The 16,360-nt window shown below is 40.4% G+C and overlaps 2 protein-coding genes across 2 annotated transcripts; one reads left to right on the top strand and one right to left on the bottom strand.

Moving 5' to 3' along the window:
- Window positions 1-1,183: 1,183 nt before the first annotated feature.
- On the bottom strand, window positions 1,184-7,440 carry MCEE (methylmalonyl-CoA epimerase). Its single transcript, XM_066559149.1, has 3 exons — window positions 7,300-7,440; window positions 3,352-3,692; window positions 1,184-1,855 (listed from the first exon to the last, which is right to left on the bottom strand). The coding sequence occupies exons 1-3, from the start codon at window positions 7,328-7,330 to the stop codon at window positions 1,703-1,705; spliced, it is 525 nt and encodes a 174-aa protein (XP_066415246.1). The 5' UTR covers window positions 7,331-7,440; the 3' UTR covers window positions 1,184-1,702.
- A 1,821-nt stretch (window positions 7,441-9,261) lies between these two features.
- On the top strand, window positions 9,262-16,173 carry LOC136562365 (U3 small nucleolar ribonucleoprotein protein MPP10-like). The gene is given in 13 exon segments (XM_066559148.1): window positions 9,262-9,381; window positions 9,830-10,487; window positions 11,243-11,400; window positions 11,807-11,978; window positions 12,250-12,391; window positions 12,735-12,802; window positions 13,479-13,616; window positions 13,829-13,939; window positions 14,178-14,285; window positions 14,888-14,952; window positions 14,954-15,023; window positions 15,026-15,118; window positions 15,955-16,173. Coding segments are annotated over 13 exon segments (2,037 nt in total). The 5' UTR covers window positions 9,262-9,277; the 3' UTR covers window positions 16,105-16,173.
- Window positions 16,174-16,360: the final 187 nt, after the last annotated feature.

The following is a 16,360-nucleotide window of genomic DNA, read 5'->3' as shown; positions in this document are numbered from 1 at the left end:
TTCTGTTCAATTGTCTTAACCAGTGAGGCTTTTAGTATTGGCATTCCTATGCTGGCTTTGCAGAAAAGGTACCTTCTTTGACAGAAAGAAAAGACAAAAGCAGCTTTGCTCAAAGAATGTCTCCTAGAATGGCTGAATCATATTTTAGGAATATTAAATCATTCTGCATTTCCATCATAAGTGTTAGGATTTCTAAATTTAAGCGGTTTAGAATTTAGATCACAAACTATCCTCTAAACAGTGATTTGATGAAATGTAGGAACCCTGTGGCTGTGTTTTCCTTAAAATATGACAGAAGGAGTATTTATTTTAAGTACAAAACTATCTTGTTAAAAAAAAAATCATGGCTTTATAGATTTTTTTTGGAAGTAAAATTCACGAGGAAGTGCCAATGTCTTTAAAAGCATGTTCAAATCTCAGGTCAACGTTATATTTGTATTTTGTTGCTGCAAGCATGACATACATTGCAAATAATTCCATTAAGTCAGAAGTTGTTGACTAAAATCATCTTCATATCAAGCTGAAGATTCAATACTCCAAGCAGAGATGTAGGAAAATTTAAAATTCAGATTGTAGTTAAGCTAGGAAAGTATGACTTTTTAAGGCTTGAGAAAACTAAAGAAATAGTAAGTCTTCTATTTCTACAGCTGAAATGTCAAAACAAACCTATAAAAGAAAGCATCAGGAAAAGACTGCTTGGGTAATATACAGCAATAAGGTGAAGTCTGTTCATAAATAAGTTAACAAAACTGCCTGCAGCCTGTGACATCAGCATACTGGTGTGGTCTTTAATGCTAACAACTGTACAGAAGCAAGGCTTATGTGGAGTGTGTTTGCCACTGATTTTGTAAGTGGTTCTGCACAGGAAAGCCTTGTTTGTAAAGTAAGTGAAAAGGTTTATTGCTGCTTGTTCAGAAGGATGTCTCTTCAAGATGTCCTTCTCTGAGAAAGCTTGGGGAATAAAAAACAACTTTAAACAGCCCTAAAAATGAAAAAACTAAAATGTCACAACTGCATTACAGTGTGAAATATATGTCAGGTAAATAGTTTTCAGGTTCTCTTGTTGCATTGCCTGCATATCCACGAAGTTCATAAAACAACTAAATGATGATTTATGCATGGTAACTTCCTTGGCAGTAATTGTTATGGCAAGAAAAACTTATTTACTGATTGCAGACATCCATACAATAATATATGGGTTTTTTATTGCATGAACCAGTCAATCAGTGTGAAGCACAGATGGTGAATGGTGAAAAGAGAAAACATAATACCTTTATTTCTAAAGAAAATGTCTAAGCTATGTTGTTGTCACTGGGAAGTGGGTCTCTGCTGTGAAATGTAGAGCAAAATAATGCAGCTTGACCTAGAAACTGTACAGTTTCTGTGGCTACAGAGGTAAAATCTTGCTTCAAACAGGCAACAAAAGATAAATTACAATGGTACATATGAAACTTAGCTCATGTATTTGTGTTTAGAATCACAGAGAATCCAAGAAATGCCATTATATTAATTCTGAAAATTAAATCAGCAACAAGAGCAAAGACAGACCCTAAATCTGTAGCACTGTTTCAGTACTCAAAAGCTGTACTTCATCCATGGGGACTTCAATGAACTTGTAAAGGCTGAATACCACATCAATATTCCCAGCACCAGCTCAGGAACTTCACAACTCTTCTATTGTTTAATTTATGAATATTGCAGCTCAAGCTTGCTCAAGTTCCACAAGGACTCCGTGGCAATCTTTAGGGTGAAGAAAAATCACAGGTTTGCCATGTGCACCTATTTTTGGCTCTTCACTCAATATTCGTATCTTTTTTTTCTTCAGTTCTGTCATAGCTGCTTTTATGTCATCAACCTTTTAAAAAAAGATACAGTTCACAGAAATTAACATTTTGCACTGTATTATGCAGATTTTACATTTAGGACCAATAACAATTCCTTACTGAAATGTTATTTCTAAGTTCTAATATAATTCTGAAAACAAGTTATAAACCATTTAAAAACATCTAGTATTAAAAATAAAAATACTACAGGAGTTTGCATTTGTTGTTTGAAGATTTTATAATATACCATTTAAATGGACTGTGCAATATTTAAGAAATTAATAAACTGAAATTGCTCATGCACAGACCATTGATTTTTTTTTTGTTGTTACTTTATAAGGCATCCATAAATAATCTAAATTCTGCATTACTTTCAGCTCTCAATAAGTAAAGAAAAATACCTCCCTTTATAAGTGATGACAGAGCACTGATTCATTAAATGGTGAAAAAGGGAGGGCAGTAGGCAGAAGGTAAAAGTCCCTTTTAGATTTATGTATCCTCCTTCTCCTAGGTTAAGGTTCATTAAGTTTCCTAAGGAAAAAAGCTTGGAATAATCAAAAATATATCAGATGTGGTCTTTGTACTGAACTTTACTATAATAACAGTCATTAATACCATATTTCAGTACAGTTTCCTACAGAAATATGTAATTAACAAAAATATGCCTGTACTGTATGCTGTGATCTGAAGTTCTGATGTCATGTCATCTAATGAAATTCTAATTCTCCTAAACTTAAATGCATTCATTTTTTGAAATAATATTAGCACTCAGTTTAGAAAATTCAATCGTCAATAAGGACCTAGAATTTAAATAGTATCACTGCTATTTTTCAAGGCTGAGATGTCTGGACGTAATTTGGTGAATAAACTCTACTGCCAATGTTATGGTGGGGATGAAGGAAATTCCTAGCTTTAATTCAGAGGAACAGACATCACCTAATTCCTGCCCATTTGCACCAGTTTTGTTCATGAATATCCCAAACTCACTACAGTTCTTCCTACACAGAGCTACCAGTCTGCAAAACAAAAAGAAATGACTGTCAAATTATCTAAACTAGAAAGGCCACATGTGCCATAGCCACGGCCCCCTCCAGGTTCTTCCCCTGAGCAGAAAAGCCACAGCAGCTGCTGCTCCTGTCCTGCAGAGATGGCCTGAGGAGGAGCCGAGCCTGGGCTCAGCTGGAATGAATTCCTGCATCCCCAAGGATGAGTGACAGTAAACAGGGCAAAGCCTTTGGGTGCATCCATGTCAGAGTACCAGGCTTGGATTGCTCTCTTACTCTGCTGTGTCCAGCATGGTTTTCTCTGCAGGTATTAAATTGTAGCTGCTCGGGAATAAGTTAATTTCCTCTTAAAATATTTACCTTTTTTTGAAACAAATTGACTATCAAAATATCTGTCTAAATTTTCCTTTGTATAAGAGAGAAAAAATATGACAACCTTATATGTTGTTACACAGGTCAAACCTATTAAAACATGCATACTTGAATGTATCTATCTTATTACAAGAAATATTATGTTAAAATACCTCAATGCAGATATGATGCATTCCTCCAGTCTTGTTTTTTTGCAGGAAGCTTGCAATGGGGCTTTTCTCTCCTAAAGGATGTAGAAGTTCCAGCTTGGTATTTCCCAGCTCCACAAAAACAGTGTAGACACCATGTTCAGGAAGAGCAACAGTCTCACTCACCTGGGCTCCTAACACATCTTTATACAAGGACTGAGCTTTCTCCAAATCAGGCACTGCAATTGCCACGTGATTGAGTCGGCCCAGTTTCCACAAACAGCTTGGAATGTTTTGGGAGAAGGACTTTGATGATGATAGAGTTTGTACTGTGGGAGCACAAGTCTGCAATCTGCTAAGAAGCCCTGGAAAAAAAGTGAACAGCACTGACACGATGCTTTTGAGAAAGTCTCAGTGCCTGCTCTTTCCCCTGTGAAGGCCTGCAGAGCTGCCAAGTCATTGGCACACCCTTGTGCAATGCTCAGGGCAGACTGAGAGCAAGGAAACAGTTACTCTGTTTTCAGACTGAGTAAATATTCAGAAGTATTAAGAGAATAATAAATAAAAACCCAAAGCAGACTCAAATTTGGTGTAAATCCTTACATATGCCTGTTGAAAAAAGGACCAATTGTAAAGGCCAACTGTATAATGTGTTTAAAAGTGACTTTTGATATTTTCAGAGCTTCTTATGAAATAGGGAAAGAAATACGGATACGCCTATGCATCTCAAAATTATAACAAAAAGATCACAAAAAAGAAAGATATAAAATGAGGGTATTTACAATTAATTACCTTAAAATTAATCTGTCAGTATTAGCATCTAGAGGGGTTGGGGTGGGGAGAAATGATGATAGTATCAGTTGTTTCTAGAACCAAAATTAGAATTCGATTAAAGGACATATTCATTAAAACTACATTTTAATTTCATGCCAGTTTGCCTTAGGCCAAGTCAGAGTTCCCAATGCCTTAAGGCCAAGCTAGAGGCATCTTAGCCCTTTGGGAGTCTTTGAGGCATTCTTTGCTTTAAAGTCACAAATGTGCTATTTTGCTGAGAGATTGTGCCAATGATGAGCTGAGGTTCTGGATGCTTTGCAGCACACTGAGGATGGACAGCCTGGCTGGGCTCTTGGTGCTCTGTAAGGTCAGTAAGAGCTGTAATTAATTAAATTAGCTTTGTTTCTCAGTATAGAACTGAGAACTACTATGCCACAGGAATTCTACATTCTGTCAGTTAATTTTTCTTCAAAAACTGATGAATCCTTAAATCTAAGTCTTTCTGAGCATGGTGCTGTGATGGAGGAAGCAATGTTTGCATGTATTTGACACTTAAATTTACAACATGCAATGTGCCTATTAGCAAGGACTCTGTCACAGAAGTAGTCTATTCACAATCTTTTGATGATACTAAATCAAGATCCTACATTAAGTATTTCTAGAAACTTGCCCAGTGCTGCAGGTAACTGCCCTGCAGTATTTCTAGCCAGGCTTTCACACAGTCCATCCTGTCATCTCCTTCATCACAGCCAGAAATTCTGGACAATTCTTTCACTTGGTACCTTTAGGATATCATACTGGTATAGGACAGCAACTGCTTTTCAACTTCTTGCATGTTAAAAAATCCCTTAGAAATTTCCACAGGAAAAAGAAATGTTTGTTTTTCAAATGTCTGTGCAGAAACTGTTTTGTAGAAACACTTGCCATGTTAATGCAGCTGCATCAGGGTGAACCAAGTAATTCCATGAGGGAGCAGTACTGTGCAATGCCTAAAATGCATGAGGTACAAACATGTAGGAGCTAGGTGCCATGATTAAAGGCATGGCTAATTAACTAGTACAGGGTTTGACAGTTAACCAGAGTAAATAAATGTGTTACAAAAAGTAACAAGCCCCACAATATCTGCCATGCAGTTTTTCCTGCCCACCTAAGCTTCTACTGAAGTAGCTCCATTTTACTGTAATTTCTTTAGGCATGATTCAATTCTTGCTGAAGCAAGAGAGATTTTTCCACTTGGAGGAAGGCAGTATTCTCTAAATAAGAAAAATCCTTTGAAAGAGAAGAATCCCTTTCTATATAATTTATTATGTTTTCCAGAGCCTTTTACTGTTTTATTCTTTTTTTGAAATATTATCAGACCGCAGTTCAATAGAAATACTACTACTGTAGATTTTTTTTTCCAAGCAGTCTTTACTAATGGAAAGGCAAGGACTTTCCCATTCTTTTCCCAAGAATCTATAATTCTTGCTACATTTCGCACAGGGCATATGATCAGACAGTTATTGTAATTTAATTTGTATTTTTTTCTGTTTCAAGTAAATTGACAAAGACAGCCTATTTATACTCGGCTATTTGTGAAGCACTAGCAAAAGAGTAGAAAATGCTCTTTCTTATGGGTTCTGCCCCAGAAATATTTGATTTCTTGTGCTGTTTCCTGGGAAGACTGAAAAAGTGAAGTCTATTTCTGGGATTCTTGTAAAGTCAAAGATACTTATATGCTCACTCATATCAGCATTTATTCTATGAAGTCTTGTGAATTTATCCTAGTTCTAGTCAGATGCATACAGAGTATTAATTTTAAATCCATAATTGAATTGACTGAGATTAAACAAAAACCATTTGTGTTTTTCTTGCATTATCTAGATTAGTAACTATATAGATTACTTAAAATTATAATCTTCTAACCCAATAATCAAAAAATGCCTTGCAGTAAAAAAGAAAGCTTTGCAGCAAACTTCAGATTGAAATCCTATCCCTTCCATGCCAGGAAAGAAACACTTGTATTTATATATACATCACAAAACTAGTTCTACAGTATATAGCCTTCTTCAGCTTCATTTGAAGAATATTTTAAAATTGATTTATTTGGGGGTCATTCTGTTGATGATTGATCTACTTGTAGTATACACATCAGAGTTTAAATATACAGTTGTACCAAGGGTTACGTTCTTTAACCGAGCAGATTATGAAGTAAAGTCTGAAGTACCCCATAAACTGAGATCCTCACCCTTCAAATGTTTATTCATGGGCTTGTTTGTTGCTTCTGATGTGGAGCAGTGTTCATTGACTTAATCAAGGAAACTAAGGAATCAAACACGAGCAAATCCAACTGAACTCAGTCTCGTTCTCTATGGGAATTTTTACAACAGTGGGTTGCAGTTAGAACCTTGTCACTGGGCACTGCTTTCTTGTCACTCTTTTCAGGGGGAGATGAACTCCCAAAGCATGGAGAGGCTGCTGTTACCATAGGGAATCTGGCACACAGGGGCTGTGTGTTCACTCTCTGGACCGAACGGAAAAAGGGAATGTGGTCGTTCTTAAATTCCAGCAATTTCAAGGTGGTGTGAGTATCTTGTGAGCTCTGGAAGCCAACGGGGGCTCACAGTGCTGCTCTGCGCTGGACGGGGCTTTTGGGAATCAGATAGGCTCCGCAGCTCAAGGAAACTGAGTCTCAGTGTGCTGTGGCTCTTGTTCCCTCCTTCAAATGCAGTCATACAAAGGTGTTTCCATTCCCAGTATCCTACTGATCGATCACTGACAGCATTGAGCCTCTCACATTTCTCCTGCTCTGTGGCTACCAAGTAAAGTGGTGTGGTTTAGGTATTGTGACTTTAACCTACCCTACCAGAGTGAGGTTATTATCATGAACGGGAAATTATTTTGAATTTGACGTCCAAACCACATCTCAAAAAAGACAAGCTCCTCCTTGCACCTTAAGTTTGGCGTTTGCTCTGGAAGCTTACCGTAAAGAGAGCTTATTGTTAATGTGCCCGTCAGTTGGATCGGGAGAACTTGTTTTTATTTATAGAAGCGGCAGTTTCGTTCGGCCTGCGAGGCTCTCACGGGGAGCTCCACCAGGCCGGAGCAAGCACCGAGGCCCGCGGCCGCCCCATGCTGGCCCCGCCGCCGCCGCCCGCGCTCCCGCCGCCCTTCCCTCCGCCCTCCTCGCCGCCGCCCCGCGTTACCGCCCCGCGTTACCGGCCGCTCCGCGCCGCAGCAGCGCCGCCATCTCACCGCCCTCCCCGGCACCCCTCGCTGCGGGCCCGGCGCCAGCGCGGCGAGCCGGCAGCGGCGTGTGACCGTGAGGGGCCGTGCCCGGCAGCGCAGCGCGCCATTGGAGCGGCAGCGGCGGCCGCGCCTGCCTGCCTGCGGGGAGGCGGCCCTGCCCTCCCGGGGGCCCTGCCCTCCCGGGGGCCGTGCCCTCCCGGGGGCCGTGCCCTCCCGGGGGCCGTGCCCTCCCCGGGGGCCGCGCTGGGCGCTGCGCAGATCTGGAGAGACCATGTGAAAGAGGCCTGCGGTAGAAAGGGGCATTTGCCGGGGAAGTTTTATGAACAAATCCCGTGGAATCAGGTTGGAAAAGACCTCCGAGATCATCGAGTCCAAACTATTACTGAACACGACCTTGTGAACTAAAGCAGGCCTCTAAGTGCCACATCCAGACATCCCTTAAACACCTCCAGGAGCACTAACTCTGCCACCTCCCTAGGCAGCTCATTCAAGTATCTAATCACCCCTTCTGTGAAGAAATTTTTTCTGATGTCCTGTCACCAGCACAAGTGACACCAGGAGGGTGTAATGCCTGGATACACCTGGTGTAGGGAGTCCTGGAGGGCAGTAAGGTCACCCCAAGCCTCCTTTGCTCCAGGCTGAGACCCCCCAGCTCCCTCATCCGACTCGTGCTCCAGTTACTTTTCCAGTTCTGTTGCTGTTCTCTGGACTTGCTCCAGCACCTCAATGTCCTTCCTGAATTGAGGGGCCCAGAACTCAAGGGTGGCCTTAGCAGTGCGGAGTACAGGGGAAGAATCGCTTCCCTGGCCGGCTGGCCACGCTATTCCTGATAGAGGCCAGGATGCCATGAAGCATTGTGCTAGGAGACTGAGGACAGCCAAGCAGGCTGTCTGCTGGTGCTGAGCTCTTGATGTGTCAGGCATTGCACACTGTGAGTTGCTGAGATACAGCCTAAGTAGATAAACAACTTGTGCCACTTCAAACCTGATTTTGTGTGATTAGTTACAAGTGCAGATCAAAATGAGTGGTCAAAATGGGTATTTGAAAGTTCCAATATATGGCACATTCAATTTCTAGCCCAGATTGTGTGTCAGGTGTGTTTCTGATGTTCAGAGAATTTCAGGTACGGGTCAGTCACAGCTTTGCTGGCTGGGCCCTGCTCCACACCATGGTTTTTGGAGCATGCAAAGTGACAGTGAGGGGACACAGAAGTGGCATTGAAGGGCATTCTTTTATCTGCACTGAAAAGACTTCATTTGTTAGTAGGAAGGAAACATGAAAGCAGCAGAGACAGGAGCAGTACAGAAGTTAAAAGGTTAGTCACAGTTTTGGATCAAGCTGTAGAAGGGCTGTGTGGGTGGCTGAAAACACAAGGGTCTAAGGGTGTAGGGCTTGACTTTATAAAATAAACTTAAGGAAAGCACATGATGTAAGAGGGGAGTTGAAGAGCATTGGGCAGTGCCGTGTGGATGGTGAAGGGGGGTGTGCGTGCCTCGTTAGCCTGAACTTGTAGATACCAGGTGCGATCGGGTGTTTTGCCCACAGAATCAGCTGGAGATGTGCAGTTCCAAAATAGCCCTTGTATCTAGGTCAGAGATTCAAAACTGTGAAGTAAGATGACTGTACCTTCACTATATTTAGAGCAGGTTTGCCAGTGCTGATGCACATCCCAGTCTGCAGCAACACCGCGCCCTTCCCGGGGCGGGAAGCAGCAGCAGCCATCAGGCACGACTGCCGTACCCTGCTGGGGGTTCTGGGAGAACGAGGCGCCTTTAACAGAGGGTTGGGCCAGGAGGCGGGAATGCCACGGCTCGGGAGGCGGGGCGGGGCCGAGCTCCGCGGACGGAACCACTGTGTGCGGAACCTTAGCGGCGGCCGCGGGAGCCGCCCGGGCCTGAGCGCTGTGGCACGGCAGAGGCGGTGCCGCTCCCCACGTGTGCTCGGCGCGATGGCGGCGGTGCCGGGGATCCCGGCGCTCCCGGGGCTCCAGGGCATCCAGACGTGCCTCAGGGTGGCGGGAGCGGCCGCGGCGCGCCCCGAGTGCTTCCTCAGGTACCGCGGGGCGGCGGGGGAAGGCACTGGTAGCTGCAGAGAAAAGCCTGGAGGAGTGAGGCGTGGGGAAGCTCAGTTACCTCTGTGCCACCCGGGTCTGGCTCTTGGACCATTGAAGTGTTTGTACTGTTTGCTTCCCCAAAATGTCTGGAGTGCTTAAATAACATCAATATATTGTAAGATGCAGCTGTAGAAAGCTGGGATTTTCTGTCCGGCTGGTACTTCATACACAAAGTGTGATAAAGCTGAAAGGATTAAGAATTTAGTGGGTTTTTCCTATGACTGTGTAGTAGCAGTACTCCAAGCCGTGTGTGGGAAGTTCAGCCGCAGCAGTAACTATTGAAAGGTGCGGTTCTGTAGCACAGAGAACCACAGCAGGTACAAGAGCAGCAGTGTGACTGTGATTGGCTTCATGGAAGGTGCTAAACTCTTATTTTTCTGCTCTCAGTGTGCAGGATGGGCTGGCTGCCGACTTCAGAGCAATGACAAAGACTCTCTACGATTTGAATAAAGGAAGTAACATAGTTCGTGGGGGCCCTCTAAAAGAGCTGGTGATAGAAAATTTTGATGAAGAACAGATTTGGCAGCAGCTAGAGCTCCAGAACAATGCAGTTCTCAATTTCTTCAAGAAATCCATTGCAAGGGATGCCGAGGATGAAGATCTTTGTCTTCTTTCAGACCAGGAAGAGGAGGGCTCTGATGCAGGGACCAGCAGTGACAAGGAGTTGGAAGACAACATAATGGAAACAGACACTGAACAGATGAATGTTTATACTAAAGATAAAGATAAAACTAAAACTAAAGCTAAAGAAAAGCAAAGTAAACTCAGAGAAAGCATAATGCAGAAAGACAGTGATGAGGATTCTGATATTGACTTTGATATTGAAGCACTGGAGCAACAGGCTAAAACAGCCAAGGAAACCACATTGAGAAAGAAGGGAAGAAAATCTGTAGTGGATGATAAGTTTTTCAAGCTAGCTGAGATGGAAGCTTTTTTAGAACATGCAGAGAAGGAAGACAATGAAGAAGAAGAAGAAGATGACATTAATTATTTTGAAGACATTATCTCAGATGATGAGGAAGACTCTGAAGAAGCTAAAGTCAACGTAAGTTTTTCCTTAAAATCAAAATCTGGCATCTGTTAGGATGACCAATAAGTGTTTAACTCTGCCAAGTTACATTTGTTTATGTGACTAATGATTACTTCTGAAGCTTTATTTTAACAATTAATATCTGGTAAGAAAGTTCCCTGGTGCAGAAGGACATAGCATCCTGCTATTCAAGTCTCTCCTTACATGGGCCTTGGGCTTTTACATAAATACAGGAAGAGATAATACCCATGGGAAATCAGGGACCTTGAGAATTGCAGAATAGGTGACCCAGCAAATGAAAAAGATTTGTCACTCAGCATGTGGCAATTAGAGATCACTGAGGTGGCTGACGCAGAGCAAAGGGCTTTTTCCAGGGCCATGGCCTTGTGACTCTGATACAACTTAAATTGATGAGTATGGATTCAAAAATAGGTATGTTATTATCTAATATTACCAGACATTCTCACTAGCAAGTAAGAAATATACCCAGGGAATTAGTGTGCATTACAACATGTATTTGGCAACATCTACGGCTCTTTTACTTCTTTATGTGTAAGAGGTAGAGAACTGTAAACACCAGGAAAAGAAATCAGTTTTACTATGACATCCTGCCACAGGTTAATGCATCACTGCCCTGAATTACTGTTGCACAAGAAGTGCTGTTCCTCAGGCACTAAAGACTCTAAAAGACAGGATACCCTTTGATTTCTGTCAGTCTTAACAGCTGTGGTTTGTTGGTTGTTTTTTTTCTTTCCCTCTCACCTTTTTAGCCAATTAAAAGTTCTAGAGATATGACATACAAAGATTTCTTTGATCCAGTTGATGATGATGATGGTGATGATGATTTAGTAGCTAATGATGCTGAAGAGGATCAGGAAGAGGAAGCAGACAGTGCCATTGAAGAGCAAAATGAAGAAAGTATGTCTGAGTAAGTAAAATGCAGGTAAAATGTCCTCATAATTGTACACTAAAGTAAAGCAGAAAATACTGAGAATGCCACACTCACTCTGGTCATAGTTTGCCATTCTCAGTTAACTGTTGTATGTTCATGGTTTGTGTTGTCACCTTATTTATATTTTTAAAACATTGTTCCTTGATCTTTATTTGAATAAAGCATTTAAGAGTTTAAATGAGTTCTTATTTAAGAGTAAGAGTTATTCTTATTATCCAGAAGTTTCCCTAGTGCCCTCTCACCTTTAGGGGGATCCTTGAGAACTGTTGTAAACTGTAAGTTACTTGTAACAGGTAAAAACATCTAAGGGCTTAAATATCTTAATGTGAAAAATTATAAAGGCTTCTCAACTTTTTTTTTATATTAAATGTTATTGTTACAGGTTTGAGGATATGGATGAAATGGTGGAGCACATGAGAAGTAAAGAAGCTTCTAAAAAAGTAACTTTCAGTTTGCCAGATGACAGTGAAACAGAAGATGTAACTGAAGCACAATTAGAGAAAGACATCAGTCCCAGTGAAATAAAGTCCTCATTTGAGAAGAGACAGGAAAAGGTAATTTTGGTTTGGTTTTCTTTTGGGTTTCTTCATATTTTATTTGGCTAATACTTCGAAACAGCGGCAAATAATTTTTGGTTGTTTCATTTGTTCCGAGTCCAGCAGATACAAAGAGGGTATTTAAAATTTAAGGAAAACATGTGGTTTATCTACATAGATACATCTCCAATCATATATTCCCTCATGTACCTGAAATAAATACCAATTTCTTGCTGTGAATTTACAAGTGAGCCCTGTTTTAAACTTCCTAGGAAATTGTGTTTTTCAGATGAGCAAAAAAATAAAAAACTTGGAAGAAGCATTGTTAGAGGAGAAGCCTTGGCAGCTGAAAGGAGAAGTGACTGGGCAGAAGCGCCCTGAGAACAGCCTTTTGGAAGAAACAGTGCTCTTTGACCATGCAGTGAGAATGGGTAAGGAGGGGACAGGGCTTTGCTTACAGCATGCTGCACATCATGCTGGCTGTTCTGCCCTTTGAGCTTGCTGAAAACCTGGGACTCAAGAGGACACCAGCTTAAACTTCTTGATGTGATTTTGAGGTTGTTTCACACTGCATTTTCACAGTGGAAACTACAGGAGATTGTAAATTTTATCAGCCTTTCATAATATGACTTTTATATTTACTTACTTCACCTTCAAGTGCTGCATTTTTGTGAAAGCTTTACTTTCTTTTTCTGCAGTTTATTCTTTATAGCAGAAGACCTATTTCTTGCTGGAGAAACATTAATCTAAAAATTCTTTGCCTTTTCCTTTCAGCACCTGTGATCACAGAAGAAACTACTTTTCAGCTTGAAGATCTCATTAAGCAGAGAATATTGGATGAGGTTAATATTGTCTTACCTGTTCCTCCTTACATTGTTCATAGACTTGATTCACAGGGCACATTCCAAGGATGAGTTGGAAGCATTTCCAATGTTAGGTGTAGAATTATCTTGATTTCTGCAACTGGTTGTTTTATTCTTTGTCTTGATGAATGTGTCTTTAGATTTCTAAGGAGCCCTATTTTTATATCCCTGTTATACACCAGGGATTTTAGTGTTTTAGTGCACTTCAAAGCAGATTGTGTGCAGATAAAACTGTAAGAAGTTTATGTGGAATATAAAGCCAGCCTGTAACTGTTGGCTGTTACCGTAACTAGTGCTCTGAGCATTCTGACACTGACCAAAATGCAGTTGGTTTGCTTCATTTTGCTTCAAAGCCACTGACAGAAAATTTGTATCTAACAGCTTGTTGAGTGTTACTGTTCATTGAATTTAAAAAGATGGGGAAGAGTTTGTAACTTGTTATAGTTGTTGCCTTCATTCATAAAACCAAGGGCACAAGTAGAGCTATATCTTTTGTTACTTTTTTTTAATGAAATTGTGAAACTTGATGAGTCCTGGGATGCTACATGCATAAACTAGTTAATGTGCCAGATAAATAACTGAAAAATGTTCTAAGTAAGATGTAGCTGGTAGTTGGCTGTAGTTGCATTTGGTCGTTACTTCATGACTTTCTCAGGCATGGGATGATGTAGTACCAAAAGAGAAACCCAAAGAGGAAGCTTTTGAGTACAAGAAGCGGATCAGTTTGGATCATGAAAAGAGTAAACTGAGTCTGGCTGAGATCTACGAGCAAGAATACATGAAACTTCACCAGGTAACATAAATAAGTCTTTCCTTTGGGTTTGAAGTTCACACTCTGTACTCTTGTGTGTTCATTTATACACTTTCCAAGTGGAAGTCATTTAGTCTTTCTCTGAGTGTTCACCAGAGAAAGGGCTCTGAATTGTAAGTTGTGTTGTTACCAGTCTTGCTAAAGTAAAGTAGCCTTATGAATGGTGTTACAGTTACATTGCATTTTTAATGCAGCAAAAGACTGAAGAGGAAGAAAATCCTGAACACAAAGAAATTCAGGAAATGATGGATTCACTCTTCCAGAAGCTGGATGCACTTTGTAATTTCCACTTCACACCCAAACCAGTAAGTGCCTAAGTTTTATAAAGTTGGGGGCTTTCTCCCTTTTTTTTAAACTGGATACTTTAAAATACATTCCAGAAATGGAAGGCAAAGTAAACCTTGGTGTTTACTGAGCTCATTCTTATTTCATATTAAATGCACTGTGATTGCCTCTAAACAAACCCAGCTAGTTGTGATCTTCAGCTGTCTGTCAGCTGCAGAGGTGCTGTGCTCAGTCCTGAATGTCTCTCTTCATTTCTAGCCGGTGCCAGAAGTTAAAATCGTTTCCAACCTTCCAGCTATAAGTATGGAAGAAGTAGCACCAGTTGCTGTGAGTGATGCTGCTCTCTTAGCACCAGAGGAGATCAAGGTAAATATAAAATGGCATAAGGGGATTACAGGAGGATGTACTGTCTGTCAGATCACTGGGAATTCTGCCCTTCCCATCCTGCTGGGTGCTTCCTCACCTGTGGGGTGAGGAAGATGCTGCTGGGTTGCTTCCTCACCTTGTGGACTTTTTTTGGCCTAGAATCTTAGCATTGGGAGGTTTTGAGGGATGAGGTGTTTTTTTCTTTTCTTTTTTTTTACTGTGGTTGGGGGTTTTTTTTGGTTGTTGGCTTGGTTTTTTGTTTTTGTGTTTCTGTTGTTTGTTTTTTTTTTTACTGAGGAAATAGTAAATTTTATTTGGCTCCAGTAGGCCGTAATACTTTGCTTTGTTTTTGATCTTAACTGTTATGTGATGGTCATTGTTGTCCCAACATTTATTTGGGTATTGAGAGGGGGAAAGCTAAACACTAGAGCAGAGCAATTAGCATGTCCTGGATCAGTTGTACAAATCTCATTTCCCAGCTTTTGTCATGTTTTGGCCTTTGCCTTATCCTGAGCTGTCACTTGAAATAATGGAAATGCTGAGACAGATTTTGAGTTCTGTGAAGTGAGTCTTGTCTTTTGGACTGTTATTGATCTATTTAGGAAAAGAACAAAGCTGGTGATGTAAAAACAGATGCAGAAAAGACTCCCACAGACAAAAACGAGACTGAGAAGGAAAAAGCTCCGTAAACGTATGAAGCGAAGGGAAAGGGAGAAACGTCAAAAGCTTCTTGAAAAGATGAAAACCAGAAACAAAGCACAAAACTTAGCAAGAAAGCTGCTGCAGCAAAATTAAAAAGGCTTACCAAAGAAGGCAAAGCATCTCTGCTCAAGGTAAGACTAAAATCCCAAGGACAGATAATTTTTCTCTAGAGAGGAAAGGAAACTTTATCCCAAAGAATTACACGTATAATGTTGTAAAAATGTGAAAAAGCTGTATGATACAATTACTCTATATAAAGGTATGTTCATCAGGCAGAAATGATTTTGTGTGAGGTGCTACTTTTCTATTTATTTGAAAGTTCGTAAAGTGATGTTCCTGCAAATACTCTTTATTTCCTGCATTTAAGCCATTCCACTTCATCAAGTGTGACTGCTTGAATGCACATTGAGGTTTCTATGTTCTGTATAAGGTTTGGGTAACTTAAACTGTTTTGTAATACAATATTCCTGTTTAACTTTGTCCTTACTGTGGAGCCTTCCCTATAATCTCATCAGATTTTATAGCATGTTTTGCATGCTATAAAACAGTAAACTCGTACACCACTTATGGTGCCTTTTAAATAAAATCTAAAAATCTCTGAAATTTTTGAAAATTTTAGAAACTAATAGGAAAAATAACTTCATTACTTCCAGATGTTTGCACTTACCTTTTCAGAGGGCAAGTAGAACACAAAATACAGATACCCTGTTGTAGTTCATGATGTGCAAGGATCTGTTCTTGATGCTGGCTCTTACCTATCAGGCTAATTGCTACTTAGGAAGAGAATGTAATCTTTATTTCTTTAAATAGCAGGAGTAGAATAAAAATGTGGTGAACAATATCCTTTGAAAATCAGTTACCAGATCTTTTTTAACTGAAATGCCATTATGATTGAGTAACTAGTAAGTAATATAATGGTACTGTTTGTACATTTCTTGGTTGTAACAAATGTTTTGTCCAATGACAGGATGAAGGTAAAGACAAGGCCTTGAAATCATCCCAGGCCTTCTTTTCTCAGCTACAAGATCAAGTGAGAATGCAAATCAAAGATGCCAGCAAATTAAAAAAGAAACAGAAGAAGGAGAAAGCAATCTCTGTTCATAAACTAAAGTTGTAATTTACCTTTTTTATACAGGTACATACATATATACATCTTGTATATATTAAATTTTTTTTCTGAATTTGAGTAGGTTTTACTCTGTGTTGATCTTTAAAATACTTTGTGAACTTCTAAGGTGATGTTCAGACAGCTTTCTGTAGATTTTACTCTTATTTTCTACCATAAAACTCTGATTTATTCCAAAAAGAAAGATTCTTGGTGTGGGCAGATACCTAATAGTGTAAAATACTTGACATGTGCTGTGACTGTACAG

Source organism: Molothrus aeneus, chromosome 13 (assembly GCF_037042795.1).
Source record: "Molothrus aeneus isolate 106 chromosome 13, BPBGC_Maene_1.0, whole genome shotgun sequence".
Lineage (NCBI taxonomy): Eukaryota > Metazoa > Chordata > Aves > Passeriformes > Icteridae > Molothrus > Molothrus aeneus.
This window is presented reverse-complemented; position numbering and strand designations above follow the sequence as displayed.

What these genes read in the sequence shown, in the direction of transcription:
- MCEE (XM_066559149.1), bottom strand. Translation starts at nt 7,330, where the DNA reads ATGGCGGCGCTGCTGCGGCGCGGAGCGGCCG. An exon ending in GCTGCGGCGCGGAGCGGCCG is followed by an intron (nt 3,693 to 7,299) that starts GTAACGCGGGGC and finishes CTTTTTTTCCAG; the next exon opens with GGCTTCTTAGCAGATTGCAG. An exon ending in TGCATCATATCTGCATTGAG is followed by an intron (nt 1,856 to 3,351) that starts GTATTTTAACAT and finishes TTTTTTTAAAAG; the next exon opens with GTTGATGACATAAAAGCAGC.